The sequence below is a fragment of the Eucalyptus grandis genome, chromosome 2, assembly GCF_016545825.1.
Source record: "Eucalyptus grandis isolate ANBG69807.140 chromosome 2, ASM1654582v1, whole genome shotgun sequence".
NCBI lineage: Eukaryota > Viridiplantae > Streptophyta > Magnoliopsida > Myrtales > Myrtaceae > Eucalyptus > Eucalyptus grandis.
Genome location: NC_052613.1, coordinates 25,791,337 through 25,814,718, shown reverse-complemented (window position 1 = coordinate 25,814,718; position 23,382 = coordinate 25,791,337). Strand labels below are relative to the sequence as shown.

Here is a 23,382-nt window from a genome sequence, read left to right as displayed (position 1 = left end):
ATTCGAAGCGAAACAACATCAAACTCTTTCAGAAAAAGAAAACCCAAGTCCCATGAAGATTCTTGGATTAAAATCACTAAATCGGTTAGGATTTGAATGCAGAGGTAGAGGAGTGAAGATCACATGCTTTAGCTCTTCCAAAGAGATATCTCGCTCTTTGATTGGCGCATTTGCAAGACACATCTGTGTGAATTTGAAGGGAAATGAAGTTGTATTCTGAGCTGAATTAGAGGGAAAAGTTAAGGATATTTCTGAAAACAGATCTCTGTTCCATCATGTCAAGAAGACACTAAAAGGGAACAGATTCACAGCAGGACCTGTAGAATTCAAAGCAAAAAGGGCACCAAACTCTTTCAGAAAAAAGAAAACCCATGTCCCATCAAGATTCTTGGATTAAAAATCACTGAATCAGTTCCTACAACAGACATCGCTCTTCGGTACCTGGCCCATTTGCAGTACCCATTTGCGAGACTTGGTTGTGTGAATTTGAAGGGAAATGAAGTTGTCAAAACGGGCAAGGATTCCAGCAAGATTGTTTTTTGGAGCATCCCCGTCAGTTGTTACAACCCCAGAAGACCAAGGCAAAAGGAAGGATGGTCCCCCCGCTCCAATCCCCACACCATTGTTGGACCGCTCAGCAAAAGGCAATTTTGATTTTACAGCCTATTTCCCAATATGTTTTCACATCATTCATTCCTCACATGATAAATGTTCCGTCACCACTTGTGCAATCAAACATCTAGAATAGAGGTCCTCCAATCGCCCGAAAAGGACCGGGGCCCCGTAGGAGCGTTGTCGTGGAATTCACGTTTGAAATTCGACGGCCTAGGTTAGCTGTCGATCGAGGATATCGGTCGCGATTCGCAGTTTGTGGATGGTACCGGCGTTTGCCTGGGGAGGCATGAATTGAGAAAGAGCCTTTATGCGTATGTGCATATGCATGCCTGAAAGCAACAGCACGCGAGGGGGCCTCAATATTGAAGCACGAAAATCTTGTGAATGAAATCAACGGTCATCGCACTGACTAGGCATAGACTGTTTGGTGAAATGTACCATTCGTTTGATCCTTGAATTAGGGACCCGAATGAAAGTTTCTCATTTTATGTGAGAGATAGTGGGGCCCAGAAATGAAATTGTGGGAGAGATTGTGGGTCAATTTCTGATACGGAAAGGAGTATTTGGAAAGCGACTCCACCTAGAGGTGAGCATGATCTCAGCATAGCTCCTAGAGGTAAGCATAATCTCAGGATAGCACTTAGAATATGTGTGGAAACCTATCCGATTACTTGTTTCAAAAATGCAGGTTCTCCAATTTTTTGAACCTGAAGTCAATATTAAAACTTGTGACAGGATATGTTCTTAATTTTATGATATTTAGGGATGGCTTTAGATTCCAAAAAATAAGATATTTGTTCCAATGGATAAGTTCTAGATATAATTTGTACAGAATTTGGAACCCTTTACCTCTAACTCCAATCAACCTAATTAGAAGTTCCAAGCACATTTTCTTCTCCCCACCGGCAACATTTCTTGCACGCATATGTCACGGGCCGAAAGAAGGCCAACCCGAGAGGTTTGCCCGAGTTCGCTGCGCGGTCACGATCCCAATCAATCGGCCCGTGACACATACATAATGCACATAAAATAATCAATGTAGACATTAATGTGATGGATACGCCAATTGTGGTATTAGATTTCAATGGTCCCGACCCTCGACTTCTTTATCGATTTTCGAGGACATTAATGTGATGGGTATGCAAATTGTGGTACTAGATTTCGATGGTCCCAACCATTGACTTCTTGTTGATTTTTCAAGACCGGAAATCTCGAATTTATGAGTAGAAGCATGTCGTGATTTCATCCAGTCATCAAACGCATCTGTCGTTCCACGTTGAAGCAAGTTATTTGGAGTTGCCAACATGCAATGCGTTGCGCTATGCTTGTTTCTCAATGGATACGTTTTCATGTGCTAAAGTAATTAAATCCGAACCATCGGGATTCGCAGGTGGCTACCCTTCCGATATGGAAAGGAGGTGAGGGTTCAAATTCCCACATTCTCGGGGAGATGGGGTGGGGACGTGTAAGTTTCGGGAGTTGGTTTCGATTTTCACGCGCCTGAGAAGAGCGGGGCAAAAGTCTGAGAATGAGTGTATAGTAGAAATAGAGTAGGACTGACAAAAAAAAAAAGTAATTAAATCGGCCCACTAATTTAGTAATTGCGACTTCTAAGGTCAGGCTGAATCCATTATGGACATATTCTTCTTTTTTAGTTAAGCGAGAATGACATTAGCGGTCTCTATATTTTGACAAAATGTGCAATATCATTTTCAAGTTTTTACTTCGTTTGATGTGATCCTTAAATCATTTCAAATTATTCAATCTCATCCTTAAAATTTTAATTTATTCAATCTAGCGACTCACATTTCCCTACAAGGTCAAGTAAGTTTTTTTGGGTCTATTCAGATTTCATAATAACATTATCCCTTGCTCTTCAGAGTACCTTTTTATTTCAATCCATTTCCTCAATAAAAAGAATGTGCCATACTTTCATTACATTTCTACTTTTTTTTTTTTTTTTTAATCTTTTCATTACAATAGTTCCATAATTCCATTTAAATATAATTCAGCTCATGATTTGTGTAACAGTAAAAGTGTAACTTCATTTAAAGTTGCATCTGGTAAATATTGCTATTTAAAATAAAATTTAACTTTTCAGATATAATTTTTTGAAAGCTTTTGTATTCCGAATTTTTTTAAATTAGATTTATTTATATGTACTAATAAGAAAAATAAAATAGGAGGAATAACAACCCGACGCAGCCCTAAAATACAACCCCACAATGCGCAAATGAATAAAACTATTCTTGGCCTGCATTTGTATTAATTCGAATATGGTTATGCTATAAATGACCACACATCCATGTTCTCATTGGACACCTGAGAAGAATTTTTTTTAAAAATAAATAATTTTTTTTTTGTTGTCGCATTAAATGAATGTAAACCTTCATTTCTCTGTATTGCCAGTCGCAATTCTTTTACTTTTATAGATGTGGTTACTTTTTTTTTTTCTTTGTACAAAAGACATTTGGGCCACATTTAAATGAATTTGACATAAAAGTAGGACACCAACGACATCAGAAATTACTTACGCTTCTAAATTTGTGTCCTTTTACAGAGATTCATTAGCTTCTGAATATTAGTCATTTTGTTATGGTCGTGTCCATTTAGTTGATTGTTTATTGCGAAATGAGCAAGGAAGCAAATTGGACGTGACCCATAATATTATAGCCAAGAAATTATAGTCCACCACAATAGATAATACCTCCATTTATTTGAAAACTAAAAACGCAAAACTGCTATGATATCATATGTAATGATCATTGTTAATTGTTTTAAAGTTTTAAACTAAGAAGGACTGCTTTTGAATTGGTAAAGTCTAAACCTAAGGCCATAAATTTGCATTGTTAAATGAAGACTTAAAGAGTGCATTTGCTTCACGAAAAATTCAAAATTTGAAAATCATGTCCTAAAAAATAATAGATTATATCCTAAGAAAAATAAGTCAATGAAAATTATTTTTGACTACCTATCATCGTGAATAATGAAAATATTTTATCATTCTTTTATTTCTCTAAGCAATAGAAGCGACTATTCTTATGAACTTACGCACCTTAATACTAATCTTGCACGAAACAAACACTACACTATTTTATCTTTACCGACACGTTTATAAAAACAAACAATTGATCCAATTCGAAATGACATCGAAATTTTCGGACTAATTTACCCAAAAAGATCGACATTTTTCAGCGCTCGTGTGAGGACTTTATATAGCACAATAAAATATATGGGAAAAGTACCAAAGAAGGTTGCCATCTTTTTTTTATGGCTTCTAGGGAAAGACAGGGATGGTTTGCTGAACCCACCTGCGGCGGAACAGAGAACACATGTTATGGACTGTAGAACCAAAGCATCCGTCTCTGTTTTTGGACCATTTCGTGGCCGACAGCAAGTTGGCACTTGCAACCTAACCCAGATGATTATATCCCCAAACATGCATTGTGTGCATTAATTCAAGTGTACTGAAAAGGTCAAAAAAGAAAGGGTCAACTTCTTTTTTTCTTTTATCGAAAGGTTGATCTCATTAAGAACCCTAACATCGGTGCTGATGACGTATTTACCCCCAAAAGAAAAAAAAATCTCGAGCTGGTATCCTAATAACACGATTATCATTCCATATAAATCTCGAACCGATATCCATGACATATATACCCAAAATTAATTTCTGTTAAAACACTAAGAAAAAACAAACTAGTGTCGATCCGAATCTATGTTCCATTTTCAGACCCCCAAAAAAAAAAAATTTATGCTCCATTTGCATTCGATCCAATGTCTCGTTAAAATGTGTACGCATCAACAGACGCGATAGACGACTGTGTGATGGATTTGACGTAAAGAATAACGGATCCGATGTAGAAAATTCTCATGGTTTGTTGCGCTTGCATTTTCATGGAAGGTAATTTTGGGTCCGGGGTGCTGACTTGGGGTTTTCTTGCAAGACAAAAATTAGTTTGAGGTGAATGTATTATGGGTACCCGTTTGAGATTTTTCGTGAGGCAAAAATTAATTTTACGGTAAATATATTAAGAATGTATCAATTTGAGATTTCTATGAGAGAAAATTAGCTTGGGAAAATATGTTGTGGTACTAATGTGATTTTCTTAATGATATTGACGCAAAACGAAAAGGTGTTTGTCGTATGCAATCAATTATTCACACTTGCATTCATAAATTAATAATTAATTCGTGTGGGTCACAATTTACGGCAATGACCTAGCTTTATTTAAACATAATAAACATTGAGAAAAGACATTTTTTTGCAAACTTTTATTTTCCAATTTTATGGGCAACTAAACTTATTCTACCACTTTATTCAATTTCACATGATTAAAGTGAATATGGTTGTTGTCAACATGTATATTATAGAATTACCTCTTGCCGGTCTGTTCTTTCCTTTTTGAGGCACATTACTTTAAAAATAAATTTATTTCTCGAAATGGGCGATTTTGAAAGTTAGGTAGACGATGGATTTCATTGGAGAATGCTAGTTGAGTGGAACCTAATCTTTCATTAGGAAATTAATGTTGCTCATTTAGCACGTGTTTTTTTTTTTTATCAACTTACGTGTTGTACAATATGTCTCTCCCATCACTTGTGTGAATTGGTCATTTTCGTGGTAATTATTAAATAATTCGCGTGACATTTCATGTGGACTTTGTCAAATTGAAAGAAAATAAATGAGTAAAGAAATGCTTGCTTTGAATATAGTTGGTATGATCACATGCAAATGATTTTGTCTCACAATTAGTTAATGTGGGTTAGTGATTCACGTGGTATAAGTCTATATCCACGAAAAAAAAATCGGAAAATAAAAAAATGGGGACGAAAAGATCAGAGTAATAAGCAATAATTGAGATTAAATTTTAACTAATAAAATTATAAAATTAGTAATCAGTATAGATGATAGCGTATGCCATAGCCTATACCTTTCTTATACACTCGGCTTGGTCCTAAATCCATCACATCCACATATAAATGTGCAGAAAAATGCACACTTCAAATAAAAATAAAATAAAAATACAAGTATAACATCACCCTCTCTCTCTCTCTCTCTCTCTCTCTCTCTCTCTCTCCCCAACTAATTCGTGAATTTATTTTTGGGCCGCATTTATTTTTATATGAAAAGTAGGGCATTGAAACTTGTATAGAAGAAAAGAAATAAAACCTTCTTTTTATTTATTTAATTAATAACCCGTTCCTAATAATGGGACCAAAAAAAGTAATCTTTTGACAAGCGTTTTGCAGCTCAATTTCAAAATCTCAGTAACTTTGTGTTTCATTTTGTTGGTTTCAAAGGGATACTTTATATCTAACGGGAGTCCAATTCAATTTCTAATATATCTAATTAGGTGCAAAAGGGTGTTACAACATTCTCCATCGATGTTTAAAAATCTCTTTATGGGTTTAATGGTTCCTCAAAAATCATCCCAATTCAAAGTTTCTTAAATCGTTTAAATAAATTAAATGACTTGAAATGATACGCCAAAAATTAAACATCACAACTAAAAACACCAAAGATAAATCTCATATTTAGAAAAGAAATCCAAGCTTCTTCCCTAAAAATCTCCATAACTCTTCCTTTTAATCTTCTTGCTTTCCAAGGATACTGTAGATTCAATGGACGTCCGATTCGATTCCTCATATCTGATTAAGTGCAAAAGGGCTAGAAATCTATTTGTGGGTTCGATGGTTTCTCGAACATCATCCCAATTCAAAAGTTTCTTAATTCTTTTGAATAAATAAAACCACTTGAAACGGATGACCAAAAATAGACATTATAACTGAAAAACACCAAAAGTAAATCTTATAATTAGAAAGGAAAGAAAAGAAAAATCCAATCCCATCCCCAAAATAGACCCAATTAAGTTCATAACTCTTCCTTTGGATCTCATTTTTTAGTATGCTAGATCGCTTTTACACGGCCAAAACTGGCATCCGCACTCTGTCAACTGTGCTGAACATGCTCGATTCTCTCTCTCTCTCTCTCTCTCTCTCTAGAAGTCATCAACGAAAGAGAGCTTTTTCCGTGCGATATTTTGCCGTCGTTGGTTTACATTCTCTCCACTCCTTTTTCCCATCTCGACTATGCTCTCTCTCTCTCCTCCCTCCCTCTCTCTTTCTCTCTCTAACTCTCCGTTCTGAAGTGTTTGTTCATGGCTGTCTCCGCTTCTATTCTTCCCTTCACGTTCCGTTCCACCCTCAATGATTTTGCTCCGTTCGAACCCTCTAGGCTGGACTCTTTCCTCACCTGGTGACGAAATACCAAGACCCATATTGGAGTTTCTCTTCTAATTCCTCGGGATCATTGAGATCGGTGGGGGTGTTGTCGAGTGGTTTTCCTTGGAAGGGGTAATGCTTTGAGACGTGGGTTCTGCTCCAAAGAGTGAGGGCCGTACATCGCCTCCGGGTACATAGATCTTGCTGCTGTCTGTATTGGGCGTGCGCTCTTTCGGCCTTGGTTCGGCTATAGGAGCAAAGGGTATGAAGAATCTTTAGTTGTGAGGCTGAAAAAGACGAGCTTTGCGGCCATGCACGGAGAGTCCGTTGTGCGACAGTGAGATGAGGATGGATGTGCTTCGGTCTGCTGCTTCCGGTTCGTTCGGTGTGAATCTGGAGGTGAGTCAATGCGGTGATCAAGATTTCAGATGCATTGTGCTGACTTGGTTCAAAGTTCATAATTTGTGATGACTGGTGGATTGGCGGATTGGTCCCTGATTCGAGCTGTCGATGGTGGAGGTGCTCTAGAAGATGGTGGTGAAAGACTAGCGGATTGAGCCCACGGACGGGCCCGCGAGCTCGACACCCGCGCTGTGTGAGCTTCTTCCCGGTAGTTTGTGACGGATTCGACTAGGGAAAACGGGGAGTGCGGCTGTTTGGCTGGCCTGGAGTGCATTCTGAACATCATCAGGGCGCTGAAAGGGGGCTCCTGCTTGCCTGTGGAGAGCAGGAGCCCCGGCCATGGCTCTCCGACGAGAACTGGGAATCCCTTAAGGAGAGGACCCGATGAACCGCTGCACAAGCTTCCGGGGAGGATGTGCTTGAATGGTTCCAGCGAGGTCGCCTCTCTTTTTACTCTTCAAGGAAAGAAAGGGACCAACCAGGATGCCATGATTGTCTGGGAGGTTTGCTCCTTCCGATTATCCTCTTAATTGGCTGACCAGTGCTTTGGCATCTTGGTAGTTTTTTCTTTTTGTGGAATGATTGTGCTGGATGATCTTGAGATGCCTTGTGTGCGTTTTAAGGAAAAGAGGATGCATTGCTGAAGTAGCCGAGCATGTTTCTTGAATGAGCCGGCATGTTCACGATTTGGTCTGAATTATATATGGACGCTTTTTCCCTTTTCCAAATTATATGCTTAGAGCTTCCTTTTTACTTCTTGCGTGCTCATGCATCTGCTAGGCTTGGACACGTGCATTGAATGACCATGTTTATCAACTCTTCTATTGGAAAATATTGCAGAGTTTCTGAAACTCTTTTTATATAATTGCTTACAAAGTGTAAAATCCTATATATCTATGACCTTTGCCTATTAAATGTGTTTCAACTGATTGCTTAATCCGTTTGGGTTTGATCCAGTAAGTGCGTGTTCTCTGTGTCTTTCATTGGCAATTTTCTCTGAATAGAACGTGTTGGAGTTGATGTTGGCAAATGCATAATAGGGCCTTCTAATTGCGTTTTGCTCATTTTTGGAAATTTTTGGAATTTTAGAACTTCGGGTCCAGGACAGACACGATATTCTGTGGTGTCTTTGATGGACATGGTCCATTTGGTCATTTGGTGGCAAAGAGAGTCAGGGATTCTCTTCCGCTGAAAGTAAGTGCTCACTGGAAAGTCAATCTGAACAGTGAAGATCTCCAAAGAGAGATCAGCATCAACACCATGGGAGGCATGTCTCCTGGAGAGACTGCCTTCGTATCTGCTGGTGAAGAACCAAGGGCCTTCGCTGAGCTTGAGGAAATAGAAAAGCAGGTCCAAATGCTGAAAGAATCATTTTTGAAGGCTTTTAAAGTGATGGATAGAGAACTCAGAATGCAGAAGAAAATTGATTGCTTCTGCAGTGGCACTACAGCAGTTGCATTAGTCAAACAGGTTGACTTCTGCATCTTGATGTCAGTAATTGACTATAGCGTGGATCTTTTGATCTACCTGTTTGATCATGAATGACTTGATTGTTAAATAGGGTCATCGTGTTGTCATCGGAAATGTGGGAGACTCCAGAGCTGTCCTGGGTACACGAGACAAAGACGGTTCTCTTATTGCAGTTCAGTTGACTGTGGATCTAAAACCCAACATTCCAGGTTGCTTTTTCTTACTCTTTCTTGAAAATAGTTGCTAAGTTGAATAAGCTGAAGGTTTTGCTGCATGTATATTGGACGATAAGAATGTTGAGATAATAAACAAGTGCATTAAGAATCTGATTCTGGAGCACATTGATATAAGCAGATATCAAAGCTGTCGTATTACTCACCTGTCTATTTTATTCCCCTCACAGCGGAAGCAGAGAGGATTCGCCGATGTAGGGGGAGAGTTTTTGCACTTAAAGATGAACCAGAAGTTGCCAGGGTTTGGTTGCCAAACAATAACTCTCCTGGCCTCGCAATGGCTCGGGCTTTTGGAGATTTCTGCCTTAAAAATTTTGGTCTAATCTCTGTGCCTGATTTGTCATGTCTCAGCCTAAGTGAGAAAGATGAATTTATTGTCTTGGCTACCGATGGGGTGGGTGACACATCTTGAATTCATGCCTATCATCTTCTGTCTTCTGTTCCAATCTTCTTTATGTCCTTAGCTTCACCCTTTTTTTTGTGTGTTTTTTATTTTATGCAGATCTGGGATGTGCTGTCTAACAAGGAAGTGGTAGAAATAGTAGCATCGGCCCCTGCACGTTCCTCTGCATCAAGAGCATTGGTTGAGCGTGCTGTTAGAGCTTGGAGGCACAAGTACCCTACTTCAAAAGTTGATGACTGCGCTGCAGTCTGCCTTTTCCTTGACATGAGCAACTCATCTGCTGCGTCCAGTGCAAAGTCCCACGAGCAGCTCGCTTCTGTGGATGATCGATCTGAGATGATCAGTGAGAAAGATCTGGTGATCTCAAGACCCATCGAAAGTGACTCAGAGATCACGACTGAAGAAAGCAATGAAGATGCGGCAAAGCTGGAAGAAATGCAGTCAGAATCAGAAACGGAGTGGTCTGCCCTAGAAGGAGTGTCTCGTGGGAACACTCTAGTAGATCTTCCCGGGTTTGTGCCAGAGAGGGAGGACAAAAGGAAGAATGCTGGAAAGAGGAGCCATATGTAATCAAGCGCTAAGAATGTGTGCTCATGTGCTTTTTGTTACTTCAGTTTCATCTGAATAAACTCTGCAATCCTTTTCCGTGCTTTGTAGCCACAGAGATGATTATTGGGGGGTCCATGATAGTTGTTAATTTGTTCCTGGGAGGTGGCCCAGTCTGTATTAGAGTGTCTGGGGGATTTTCTCTCCTGGTGTATACCGCATATCAATTTTTGTAAAATCCACCGTGTCAATAGTCATTCTTTGATAATTATGTATTATGATGGTTAATATGAATGTGGTAGTGTTCATCTTAATCATATTTAGTAGAAGTTGAACTTTGTTCCTCAGTGTCTTTGATGAAAAAGTTTTTAATTTTTTGGTCGGACATTGATGAAGTTAAGTTTCCCAATTTCCAGCTTTGCTTCCTGCAAAAGATGCACAGACTGACAATGATGATTTGCTCCAGTTTGTCCATCAGGGCTAAGCATTTCGAGATCCTTTTTCTTTCATGCCGTGTCGGTTTCATAACAATCTAATTCACATATCCATGTACCAGAAGCTATGATCTGAGGTATGCTTATGTTGACAATGTCTAGCTTAATGGCAAGTTCTGAATTTGGACTTGGAGGATCTCAGAGGCAGGGCATAGAATTCAGAATTTCCTTTAATTTTCGTTTTCTGCTTGAGCTAAACCTTGCCATAGTTCTAGTTCTACATCCAGTCATGCAAGTTGTGGGCCCATGTAATCTCCCTCAGAGAAATAAGTGGTCAAAACAACTACATGGCTCCCACCTTATCCGGAGGGAGAGGAGAAATATCACAAAAACAATAGGAAGCTCTTAATCCCACCACAGTCTTGTACCAATACCAGAATGGGAGGATATGACTGCTTCTGCTCTCGTCACCTCGTCTACCGCCACGGCCAGCGGAGGCCGCCTTCGCCGGAGCTGCTGCCGCGACGCTTGCTCTTTTGTCTTCAGGTCACGGACTTACACCCCTCGTTCCCATCAGGACCACCACAAGTTTTTACTCAGAGGTTTGGCTACTTAAATTTCTGCAGCCTCTTCTTTCTGTATGAGACATGCTTTGTGAGCGCTCGTTTCAGCATGATTTCTAGAACTACGTTCGGAATGATGTGATTCCATTTATCATAACAAAGTAAACTGGTTTATGATTTTGACAAAACGTGCATGCTCAAATTTTGAAGAAAAGTAGTGTCATTATGTTGGATATATGAACTTGCTAATCAACACGTTAGCTCGACCGCCGCTACCTCTGCCAGTCGACAGGACAGAATTGGCACCACATGTCCCAGCAATCTTCCAGTCATCCTTGCTAACTTTCTTTCATTTCATTCGTAGCATCTGTAAAAACAGGATAAAGAAATGTGGTCATCGCTTATTCATAGAGAGATGGATTTGGACGGAAATTGGCAGCGGTGCTCCTTTTATATTCACCTGAATAGTTAATGCTTGTTTAGGATATAACTGGAATATTAAAGTGGAGAAGCAAGGCAGCTCTGTGCTGTCTTACAAAAGAAGAGCTGCGTTTTGTTTTAAAGAACAAGAAGCGTTGATGCCTTTTATTTTCTGGCAATATGCATCATGGTCGGTTGTGTTGCAGTTACCAATGATTCATCGAGGGGGACAGAGTTGTCCCAAAATCGCAGTTTGGAAAGATCGGAGGTTGATAAAATCATCGATGGTCTGGATTTTGGTGAGCTGTGCAATGAGTTTGAGTGCATAAGTAGTCCTTTGGTGGAGTCTACAGCTAGACAACTTGCCCGTGATATCTTGGAACTTCGTGAAGGCAATCGTGCCATGGGGACATATGCTGTGTCTGTCAAATACAAGGTATCATTTTGTCCTGCCACAACCCTGTAGAGAATCTATAAAGTGTATCGTTGACTCGTCGTACTCACCTATGATGATTTAGTATCTGCATATAAACGTTCGAAATGATCATTCATCAAATGGACAGTCGCTTGCTTATTGATATTTTCATCACTTGATGGCTTAATAATCCAGAGCTTCTATCTGGCTTCTGAATTTCTTTTTTCTCCTCAGGAGTTCAAAACTCCTCACCTGGAACCATTCTTTGATGGCTCTTATCACATGGAACTCTGCTTCTGTTGCAGGATCCACTTAGAAGTTTCACTGGTCGTGAGAAATATAAGCGACCATTGTGGGTTACTAGAGCATTGGACAATCCCTCTGTGGTAAGTTCATGTTTAAACAAGTGTGCATTGCTTCAAAGTTGAAGTCTTGCTCCGACTCCTGACTTGATCTGGATAGACAGTGCTAGTCATGCTGATTTGTTCTAGAAGGTGCAGTGCCTATTTATGTAATATCTGCTGCGTCATTGTGCTTTTACAGGCTGTCCAAGAAATGGCGATGCTGTCAACGAGTGTCTTAATTATCAAGTGGACAATCAGAGGGAAGCCTAAATCCGCAATTTCAAGTGTGGGAGGGGACTTAATAATCAAAGTCACCTCTAAATTTACCTTGAACCAGATCAGTGGCCAAGTGATCGAGCACGAAGAAATTTGGGATTTGTCAGCATCATCACCTATCGCTCAAGCATTTTTCTGGACTTCACGGCGTCTCTTTGCTACAGTTGAGACTGGAAAAGATTTGACGGAGTATGTCAAGAATTTCACCAGCCGCTTGTCAACTAAAAAAGAGAACATGGATATTTATCCTGACCCCTCTGGTGATCCAACCAAAGTAAGTCTGTCTAGTAAAGAGCCATTAGAGAATGATTTTGACTCTGATGCCTACTGTCATTAGTCATCACTTTTGAGCATGCATCACGCATATATACATCATCATGTAACATGGGACAATGGGTGGGTATTAACGAAGGAAGGATGAAAAGACTTGTATGAGTTGAAAAGAATAGGAAAGATGCAATCTTTGTAGGGGTGGCAATTTTATTTCACTTCATTGAGTCAGTCAAAGTTCATTCCAAGCTGTGAATTGGAACATGAAATTGCATTAAAGACTCCTATTTTGGGAAGACTAGGAAAATCACATATGAATCGAGAGGCATAATATTTCACAATAATTTTTACCTCATCATCCATTTTTTTATTATCGTCGTTTCTAACTCCTGTTTATCACCGAGCAAAGTTTCTCACTGATTATGAAAGGTGCTGCTGCTGTGACTTAAGTACCGATAAGTGGACTCTTAGGATTCTTGAAGTTGCTTATATCTTTTGCCTTGTCATGCAAGTGTCCTCCTTTTCGCCATTTCAAGTTGGAACAGGCATTTGTTTCATTCAACTACGTCCCATTTCTAAGTTTCTGCATTGAAATTTGTTCAATTGCCATTTATTTCTTTCATTCCCTCCCATTAACACTCCACATAATCTGTTTCACGCAGTTCTTTCAGAGGGATGACGGCTTCCAGCAAGACCTCTACCAAATAGCGCTGTTCCTGGCGGTCCTCTATTTTGTTGTACAGTTCTTGAGGACAACCTTATAGATAAAAGCAATTAGTTACCGTAAGTAATGTATGAGAACTTATGCCTCATGGAAACTGCTAGTCACTGCACTGCCAGTCCCTTTTGTTTTCTAAATGGTATAGTTGTCATCCTGGTGTCCTTTAGTCACATTATGTTTGATCCAATAATTGCCGACTAATTAACTCGAATGTATATGTATGACCCCGTAAAACTTTATGCTGTTCATTCGTCGCCAAACTTGATGAAAGTTTATATGACGTTGGATTTCATCATTGTTGGCCTGGGAAATAATTGTTGAGTTTGTGCAAAGCGAATGTAAGCAACTAGGCGTCTTGTCTTTGTTGTTAAAAAGAGAGAATTTTTGGAAACATGCATAAGACCCTCATCTACAAGAACGACGGTCCACATATTGCAGAACCAGAAAGGCTCTAACCCCTATTATTTACACGGGACGGTTCTTCGACCTGAAGGATGCTTACTACTGTTCGGCATCGGATAAGTTGGAAACCGAGGCAAACTTCATCACACTTTTTGACCTGCACTTGCTAAAAAGAAAACTATGATTTTTGCATAGGTCCTGGATTTCTGTAACCTGTTGCTGCCAAGACTGCGCCAACATAACTAGAACAATCCGATACTAGGCTACAGCATGACTCGTCTTAAACAGAATAATCTGATCAGTGGTTACAGCACGACTCTTCATCTTTGCATCATTCTTTTTCCAAGCATTTGCAAGTCTGCTCCAATGCCCGTATTTGGCACTAGACTGCAATTCTAAGATGAACTAAGACAGGTCGGAAGAAAAACTCTTCATTGAATATTAGTTTTGCTGTATTGCACAGCAGATGCTAACCCAAAACAACCAAATACAAGCATCCACCAATTCAAGAAGACAAACTACTTCATCTAGAAGGCATCAATCAGAGTCTTTGGGGCAATCACGCTGCAGAATTAGTTGCATGTAAGTAGCAAATAAATTCTTCACTTTCCTGAATAAATCATACCAATCCTGCTAACGTCAATTAAGATATGTGCCCGACAAAACAAAAGGAAAGGAATGAATGCTGCACAAGGTTTCTTGCTTTTTTCTTAATACTCTCGGCCATGCTGAGCAGGTTCAAATCATGCCTACAACATGAAATTATACAGCACAGCCGCTAGCAACAGCAAGACAGCTGCTATACTCGGGCTGACAAGTTCGGAATTAGAACCTAGATTATGAGCACCAACAGTATAAGTTGCTCCAGACTTTTCATCTTTCACCATGATGCGTGAGGAACCTGAAATCAGATATGGGAAATACCAAAAGCATAAGCTGAAATAACGAAGAGGTTCAAATGTCCTGCATACACTACGACCCACATTTCGTACTTCAAAAATTCTAAGAGAAACAGAGTTAGTGTCTCTTACGCACTAGAAATACTCTGCAGGGTAAGTATTCCCAACAACAATATCCATACTCTTCAACTAAAAAATACTTAATAAACACCAAGCAGGCAGAAGCTAAAATAAAGATATAATCACGCTTACAATTGTAGTCAGCCCAACCAATCGTCTGGTTCTCAAGATCATACAATACCAGCTTATTGGAGAACACCAAATCTGCATGCAAAAAAAGTAGGCGGGGTTGCCAAATTTAACTGGTTATTTCCATCATACCAATTAGTTTGCTACATCAAGACATCATGTGTGTATCATCATAACATTCCTCAGTCATTAACAAATTCAACTCCATGAAAAATGAAGCTCATGCATCCACAGAATCATGACCCTTTCCTGCCTCTGATTTCCTATGAACACTGCTGATGGACATTCCACCACATTATTAAGTATTAGCTCCATTCTTGAACTTTCACCTTCTAGGAGGCTTGATTGAGAGATTACTGGCTAAAATGACTTGAATACACACTTTACTTCCAATGTGATTAGACCTGAGGACAGCACGATGCTTAATGATATCAGCACAAAAACTATGTTTACAAGAGGAAGGAATATACCTCCCAGTAAGGTGATATCTTTCCCATCCTTAGATTGCATCTCAGCGCTCATAAAACCAATACACCAGGTATCATCCTGTCAAATGTTCAAGTCATAATTGGTTTATTGGGATAGCAGTATCTGGATTCATGTTCAACAGATAACAAGTGAAATCCCAGTTTGTGTTCTACACTTGAGGCAACTGAAGAAAGAGAATTGGTTTATTAGGATAGCACTATCTGAATGCACATCCAACAGGTAAAAGTGAAATTTCAGTTTGTATTCTACATTTAGTCAACTGAGGAAAGAAAATATGCTTCTCCGTGAGTGAAAAACAATAATTATGAAAAGAGGAGGATTGAAGATGATTTTAGACACACTGCACTGACATCAACTGTAGAACATGTAATGAGTATTACAGAAACCAAGTCTTTCATAAACAGTAATCCACAACCTGGAACTCTGCAAAAGTGAGTACAAGCAACAATGCCACAAAGGAATAAACCCAGAAGTTACTTTTTAATATGGACAAAAGGAAATTAAATCTATTTAAAAAGAAGTGTGAGCTTAAAAAATTCATCATCACTGTAAATATTAAATGAGAGGCCAAATTCTCTAGATTAAATCTTCATGAAGGGTTTGAAAACAAGCATGACTAGAAGGCGGTTATAGGAGAATAATGAGCACATTTTACTTACATGATATCGAAATAAGTAATCGTGAGGATAAACTGCTAGAGCAAGTGAACCGTCGAAGTGAAACTTTACCACTGGAAATCCATTGTCGACACTGAAGAAAACAGGGAAAGGAAAAAGAAAGATGATTTGGCATAAATCCACATGGCTTCAGTGAACTTAGATACTTTTCTTGGTTGAACAACTCAAAACGTCCAGCCCATTGTTTTCAAAATAAATGCATCTAAACACATCGAAATAACATCTCAAACAATACACAAGACAACATCCTATCGATGAGTAATACTAACTTGGTAAGACACCAATAATAATCGGTACACATCAATAGCAATCTGATTTATAGCATTCAGGAGAAATTTTTAAACACATTCATGCTGATAAAGACCTTGTCCTAGCCCTTACCTTCCGACAAACTTGAAACAACTAAATTGTTCCTCAACAGTGTGTAGATCCAGTCCAGGCTGCTGAGCCATAATCTGATGAAGTTCTCACATGGAGTTAAAAAATTCCGAGAAAAAAAGTAAGGGGTAGAAGATATAGGAGAATCAATATATACCTTTTCTATAAGTGGGTTATATATGTCCCCCGGAAGATAGGCCAATGTTGTGCCACTGTCAATTATTGCTTCATTCTCACCTCCAAAGCCGAATATATCTGTTGGAAGTTCCATAACACGACCACCCACCTCAACAGCCTTCATGACAACATTGTAATGTGCCCTATGGTAGTTGATGGAAATAGAATCACATTTTGTACGCTGAGATCTAACCTATTTGGCTAATGGATGCCTATAATGGTAGAATCACGCCATTAACAAATGAATTTAGGATTCAATATGAATAACTGATCAAACCAAGAACAGAGTATGATGCAGTACGAATGAAGACGAATGGATGCCAAATAGTGAAAGGAAGAACATCACCAGCACATTCTCTCCTCGTTTTCTTTTGTGGAATTTTAATAAAAAATCGAAGACCTAAAATTCAAGGACCAAATGTATTTAATCATAAAAAAGGCTTGCCTTCTATCGTCATTATATTCGAAGGCATTTAAGCAATATAAATCACTTCAAAGGGAACCCTTTAACATGGCTAGAAATATGCATCAGAATAATGTAGCAGCATACAAATGTGTAAGAAAAAGTCTTCCGCAAAAGAAAAACAAAGAAATTAAATAATCTGAGCTGCTGAGAATCTTTATGAGTATATTACCACCCAATCTCTTTATTTAATTAGCATCTCATACCATTTAAAAACTATATTAGTTTTGATTATAGTAGTTTCAATAACTATAGTTATGTTCTCCTTATGAAACTGCAAGATAATCTTCAGCTACTTATGCAAAACCTGTCTTTTAATTCTTCATCCTCAAATTGCTTGAGCCTTTGATGACAAGCACAGTAATGAAGGATATGCCAGACAAGGACCCTTCGGCTAATGATAAGAATCAGTGACAATTAAAGAGACAAACAAGCCAGAAAAGCACAATATGAATTAGGACAAAAGTGAGACGACAGAAAGAGAGACAGAATAAAAATGAGTAAGTACTGTGACATATAAAGAGCCATTAGAGAAGTTTCTAGATTGTATGTCAAACTGTATTAATGTCGCCATGGCTAGAGCTTATTAGGTATATTAAACTGCTAGGTCAAAGGTCAATGTAAAGAACAATGATAAAATTGCAGAATAACAAACAATAACGTAACAAGTAAAATGAGATGTTGTGTGCAAGGATCATGCCACGTACTGATTAGGTACCAATGGAGTAGTCTTGACTTTTGGCTGCACCACTTCCCCGATAGCAAATATTCCACCACCATTTGTATTATCCAAGCAGTGTGCAAAAACCTTTTTCACCTTTCCTGATGAAGCAAGCTGAGAAAGCATGGATGAATTTGCTTGTCCAAAACCAATAATCCCATCAAGAGCCTCAGATGATGTGCCCAGCCCTCCAGATTGCTTAGCTGCACACCTGTTCACCAATGTAACATGTTAAAAATTAGAGAACCAGCATGCAACTAAAAGTGAAATCGCATCAGAGTGAAACTTCTCATAACAAAATGCAATAAAACATTTATATTTGCATTCGACACTCTCAAGAATGTAAACCAGAAAAAAAGTGTTAAAAAAGAAATCTGAAAATCAAGAGAAGTTAAACTAGTTCAAATCAAACAGCCCATTGAGATCACCAGCATATTAAAACAAATTCAATGTAAAATTAAGTCTCTTCTTTTAGGATTTATATCCCCAAGTGCCTGGCAAACACTCAATCTCTTTTTGGAATGAGTTTTCAAGTAGCATTTAACTAGTAAAGATGCTTTTCAAGTAAATAAGCAGCTGCTATAAGTGCTAATTTAAGTAAAAACGATTTTAAGCCGAGATTCAAAAACGATTTTAAGCCGAGATTCACCCCTTTCTAATCAATGCTGAGCAAAAAATGGCTGTGACAGAACATGTTGAGACATGATTCTCTACACTTACCTAGTGTAATATGTGAAATCCTACTACTCTCAGAGAACCATTATATTGTTGGTTGAGCAACCTACCCAAATATCACACTCGAATTCATGGACGATGCTTGAAGATTCCCAGTCACTCGATTTAATATTACATTATCCTCAACAAAGTATCCTGCAGTTGAGCTTCCATCTCCATAAGTAAGATTATATGGGCAAAGTACGTCGGGCTTGCAACCAGGAAAAGCGGCATTGTATGTGGAAGTGCAAAACTCTTGATCACAAGTGATCCGTTCTGCTGTACTCGAGCCATTTGGGTTATAAAGAGTCAATTCCACCTGTTGTAGGATAAGAATAATAAATGAATTCTCATAGAAGATCAATGTGATTCCGAGATCCCAGTTGCAAAGTCGAACGGTCATTTCAATCTGTCATAGTTCAGTTTAAAGATGTAAGGGGTACAACAACATACACCGAGATTGCTCTTCTTGGGACACTGGTCGCAGCCAATGCAGTTAATCCAGAGAATGTCACTTCCCGTATCAACTTGCACATAATAATCCTTGGGGGGAGTCCCAATTCCAATTTTCGCAAAGTAGAGGCTACATAAACATAACCCAACAATGGCTACATAAGGAACTGGACGGTCATGATATCCAAGTCAATTTGGCTCGACTCATAACAAATTAAAAAGAACCCAACAATAAAGTTGCAGACTTTGATATAATACGGATCATCCCAACGGAACTTCAGACCGGACTTTTACAAACATTAACCATATACCATCGACGCCTCTCTTGTCATCGTCCTGTGCTGCCAAAGTCAACATATAGTTTAACAGGGATATAAAGACCAGGAAGTCAACGTGAAACAGGCCTCGGCACGTACAAAATGCGGGAAGGCAACGAGAGTATGTTACATCAAAGGTGGTGGAAAAAAAGAGAGGAAAAAAGACATCATACGAACAATTCGAAACCGCCTCAAGAAGGAAGCACGACAGAGGAGACAGATTGCGGAGCTCAAATTATAACACAGGAGACACCAGCACGAGAACCGATCACGAGAGGGCTGTAAACCCGTGAGGAGGCGAAACGAAAGAGAAACGGGAATCACCCGGTATCGGTGGGAGTGCCCTTGCCGCCGAGGGGGAGATCGACGGCGGAGAGGAGCCGGCCGTGGCGGCGTGCGTCGTGCGATCTCATCGCGCCCAGCATCTGCCGGCGGCCCCTGAACCTGTGGTGCACATGCAGCACCACGTTCCCCTCCGCGGCCGCCACCGACGCCGCCAGGCCGAGCACCACGACCACCACCGCCACCGCCGCCACCGCCGCCGGCGCCGACGCGAGCGATCTCGCCGGACCCATGTCGCTCCCGCGCCCGGAGACTCAGCCGGGTTATCTCTCTCTCTCTCTTTCTTTCTCTGCGGAATGAGTTGGCGAGAAGGCGAGTTTTGGGACACGAGAAAAAGGCAGCCCACGCCAACTGGGCATCGCCGCATTTATAAGGGGGGGGAGGAGAGCAAGGAACAACGACAGCTTCCGTCTCGTGCTCTTCTCCCTTCGTGCTCATCATCCGTTGTCTCTCTCTCTCTCTCTCTCTCCGTGGCGTTGGCTTTTTCGGTGCGCTTTCACGTTTCTATTCTCGCTTTTGTTCCAGCTCCTTCCTTCCTTCCTTCCTTCCTTCCTTCATTACCTCCATATAATATAAAAATACATTCCCTTCCTGCCTGCCTGCCTGCCTGCCTGCCTTCCTTTCTTCCTTAACTGTCGTAGCCAAAATCAATTTTTTGGGAGGAAAATACCAAAAAGAAAACATTGGATTACTGAAATTCCAAACTTACATCAGTCCATAAAAATACCCTTCTATCTACCACAAGTTTGCTCGTTATGACATTACTACCCAAAATTCTTTTTTGGCCTCATCAATAAGTCATAATTGTACTGATTTGTCATCCTAGGGAGACAAAAATAAAGAAGAAAAAGACTTAGGCTGTCGATGTCATAGCCAACTCAAATTTTTGGAGATACAATAAAAAAGTTTAGGATATTGATGTTACGGCATGCATGGTTTAAGATTTTTCGATGTATTTCTAGGTGTGATCCAAAAAAAGTTAATTCTATAATTAATTTATTACACTTTGATCAATTTTCATTTCTTGAGGCCTAACGCGGAATTCAGTAAATTTCCAACGACATGCTGATGTAAAGGACAGGTGGGCTCTTCTGACGCCATGGCCATGTCACTCAATCTGATCATTCAACTTCCGGTTGAAGTGAGTTAGATGCAATGTAAATTAAAATTTAAATTAAAATCAAAACTCAACATCAAACCCAATAAAGTAAGGTGAATATTGACAAAATTTACTCCCCTGTTGATTTTTTATAGCAAACCCTATCACCTTAGAAAAGTGCATATGTTCTTTAAGAGATGTTAATGGTTCGATTCAGATTTTCATGATACTTGAATCGAACAAAATCATTTGGAATCCCACTTGTTTTGACCCAAACTATAGACCGACCAAACCGAAAAATCTGATTCGGGTTGTGTTCCCCCCTCCCTCCCTTCTCTCTCCCATTCTAAGTATATACCCTGATTGCGCATCAAGTTATTCCAAACCTAGCCTACCACATTTACATCTCTCCCATCCTCTCACAATATATGTTCATTCTGAGCTGAATTCAAATTTATTGGACAAAGAAATTTAGGAACAAGCTAAATTAGCAAAACCACATAGGAAGTTAGTTTTAATTGTGGAACACATTCAATCAGGTTAAGTATTATACAATAGCTTAGCTTTGCAATGCAAGTGCTTGCATAGATATACGAACATAGTCATGAGTATGATAACATATCAGAATTATGAATGACCAAGATCTTCCGTCTTTTCATCTCGCAAAACAAATATTTTTCAACAAATTCAATAATATTCTAGCAATCTTCATTATGGCCAAAAGACCATATTAGCTTAATCTCTTGAGGAGAATCTTTCAAAAGACCCAATTAATTATTGATATTGTGAATTTCCAATCACGAAGAAAACATCAAATATGCTTTTTTTTAATGATGCTCTAGTTTGCAAGGTTCTCTATTTATGTTATGAACAGTAATTGTACAAATCTACTTACAACTTCTGTACTCAACTCCAAGAATGAAAGTATCCAATGGTGCAATAATGAAGCTATTGGGAGAATGATAAAATTTGTCTGCTGATCTCTTACAACAGCAACACCTTGCTTTGATGAGACCTCATTTTTGTCAATTTTTGGATCGAATCTTTACATATTATCTATTTATGAATTATAGGCTTTTTTTTTTTTAAATTCTTAGGATTGCAAGTGAGAAGGGAAGAAGAAGAAATATGAATCATCAAACTCCTCAAATGAATGAGACATGAAATTTCCTGATAAGGTCAGTTTGGTTTAAGTTTTTTTGACATCTTAATGTTCTTGTCTAATCGTTTTTTTTTTAAATTCTTTTATCAAGTGCTCAATCGTCAACATAATTTTTTTTTTTTGAAAATTTATGAATTTATGGTGGACCTGAGTGCCGGGTTACGTGGTACATGAGGGCCAATGCAACTTAGATAGGTGGGGAGGATCAATCGGAATAGCCAATAATAGCTCAACTTGCAATGTCAATCATTTGACATCCTGCACGTGTACAATCATGGGTAGAGTGAATGGACACATCATCGATTTATAGATTAATTTTTTTTTTAGGAAAATATTTGGAAATTATTTGTCTTCCAAAAGCTCAAATGTAAGCTAAATATTCCTGACATTTTACCCTATATCGATTATATAACATATGTAATTGTAAATTAAATTATTTAATAGAATATATATAATTTGGTTAATTTTTTCCATTTTCTGAGTGTGATGAGTTGACTTTTGGGAAAAGAAAAGGAGGCAAAAATAAAAAAATAAAAAAGAAGAGAGAGAAGTAGTGACGGCCACGAACTTGGCATTGGATCGCGTTGCCCAACCTTTAATCTTCTTTGGGATCGCGCGGCTCTTCAATTTCTTGACGTTCCAATTTAATTTTGTTTTTTTCTAATAAAAAGAAATGAATTTTGGAGTGTATTATTATTTCAATCGTTTACTCTTCGTTGCTATAATAACATAGTAAGAGTTACGTTCTATATATTTCCATTCAATGGCATTCGAGTATGCTGTTTCCATAAACATCTCTCCCATTTTCTTTACGCTTCGTATTCTCTCTTTATTTTATAAATTTCCCTCATTTGCCGCGAGGGCCAATCGAGACACAACGCCTTTACCCATTTGTTGTAGTGCAGATTGATTTCCCGGTGGGGCTTCAAACCGAATTCGTGATTCCCATTTTCAAACCATTTATGGGAACGGGGACATAGCTTTGTTCTTCTCCCTACGAAATGTCCGGAACTTGAAAACATGCCCAACCAGCCTACCTCATCTCGACATGCCCGCAACGATTCCTGTGCTCCTAGTCCGCTTTCCCAATAGTGCGTGCACCACCTCCTTATACAGCCAAGGCCCCGGCAACTACACCCGGCGGGACTGAGAATAGAGGAGGGGCAATTGATGAAGGTGATTTTAACTAACCAATTCACTCCTGATGCGTGTCATATTAACACTGACGAATACTAATGATTCTTACCAATGATCTAGATAATCCCACACGACAATGACATTTTACAACCTAACAGTCTGATCTTGACAAGATATCACTTTGATATCATTTCATTGGAGCATATGACGTGATATTACTATCTAAAATGTTGAACATTCATTAACTCCAACACTAATGCATACTAATGGTACTTACCGGCGATCTAGATAATTCTGCAAGACAATAACATATTCCAGCCCCACAATCCAATCTTGGAAAGAATGTTGAATGTGTGCCAGCCCTCAAAA

At 39.0% G+C, this 23,382-nt stretch overlaps 3 protein-coding genes across 3 annotated transcripts; 2 read left to right on the top strand and 1 right to left on the bottom strand.

Moving 5' to 3' along the window:
* The first annotated feature begins 6,601 nt into the window (after window positions 1-6,601).
* Window positions 6,602-10,238, top strand: LOC104434803 (probable protein phosphatase 2C 33). The gene is made up of 6 exons (XM_039307724.1): window positions 6,602-7,236; window positions 7,366-7,742; window positions 8,329-8,709; window positions 8,801-8,918; window positions 9,113-9,336; window positions 9,445-10,238. Exons 2-6 carry the CDS (start codon window positions 7,653-7,655, stop codon window positions 9,913-9,915), a joined length of 1,284 nt encoding a protein of 427 aa, XP_039163658.1. The 5' UTR covers window positions 6,602-7,236; window positions 7,366-7,652; the 3' UTR covers window positions 9,916-10,238.
* A 488-nt stretch (window positions 10,239-10,726) lies between these two features.
* Window positions 10,727-13,582, top strand: LOC104426854. The gene is made up of 5 exons (XM_010040025.3): window positions 10,727-10,927; window positions 11,515-11,744; window positions 12,029-12,109; window positions 12,267-12,617; window positions 13,276-13,582. The coding sequence occupies exons 1-5, from the start codon at window positions 10,774-10,776 to the stop codon at window positions 13,375-13,377; spliced, it is 918 nt and encodes a 305-aa protein (XP_010038327.2). The 5' UTR covers window positions 10,727-10,773; the 3' UTR covers window positions 13,378-13,582.
* Window positions 13,583-14,308: 726 nt separating this feature from the next.
* Window positions 14,309-20,066, bottom strand: LOC104426861 (aspartic proteinase 39). Its single transcript, XM_010040035.3, has 10 exons — window positions 19,598-20,066; window positions 18,957-19,086; window positions 18,575-18,822; window positions 17,776-18,000; window positions 16,586-16,748; window positions 16,432-16,505; window positions 16,033-16,123; window positions 15,355-15,430; window positions 14,888-14,959; window positions 14,309-14,637 (listed from the first exon to the last, which is right to left on the bottom strand). Exons 1-10 carry the CDS (start codon window positions 19,846-19,848, stop codon window positions 14,486-14,488), a joined length of 1,482 nt encoding a protein of 493 aa, XP_010038337.2. The 5' UTR covers window positions 19,849-20,066; the 3' UTR covers window positions 14,309-14,485.
* Window positions 20,067-23,382: the final 3,316 nt, after the last annotated feature.

Excerpts from the sequence above, each read along its gene's own strand:
- LOC104434803 (XM_039307724.1), top strand. The coding sequence starts at position 7,653 with ATGTGCTTGAATGGTTCCAGCGAGGTCGCCTCTCTTTTTACTCTTCAA. Across the intron at positions 7,743-8,328 it reads ATGCCATGATTGTCTGGGAG|AACTTCGGGTCCAGGACAGA; the intron begins GTTTGCTCCTTC and ends TTGGAATTTTAG. Across the intron at positions 8,710-8,800 it reads CAGTTGCATTAGTCAAACAG|GGTCATCGTGTTGTCATCGG; the intron begins GTTGACTTCTGC and ends ATTGTTAAATAG.
- LOC104426854 (XM_010040025.3), top strand. The coding sequence starts at position 10,774 with ATGACTGCTTCTGCTCTCGTCACCTCGTCTACCGCCACGGCCAGCGGA. Across the intron at positions 11,745-12,028 it reads CTGTGTCTGTCAAATACAAG|GATCCACTTAGAAGTTTCAC; the intron begins GTATCATTTTGT and ends CTTCTGTTGCAG. Across the intron at positions 12,110-12,266 it reads CATTGGACAATCCCTCTGTG|GCTGTCCAAGAAATGGCGAT; the intron begins GTAAGTTCATGT and ends GTGCTTTTACAG.
- LOC104426861 (XM_010040035.3), bottom strand. The coding sequence starts at position 19,848 with ATGGGTCCGGCGAGATCGCTCGCGTCGGCGCCGGCGGCGGTGGCGGCG. Across the intron at positions 18,001-18,574 it reads AATTCGAGTGTGATATTTGG|GTGTGCAGCTAAGCAATCTG; the intron begins GTAGGTTGCTCA and ends ATTGGTGAACAG. Across the intron at positions 16,749-17,775 it reads ACTCCATTGGTACCTAATCA|GGCACATTACAATGTTGTCA; the intron begins GTACGTGGCATG and ends CAACTACCATAG.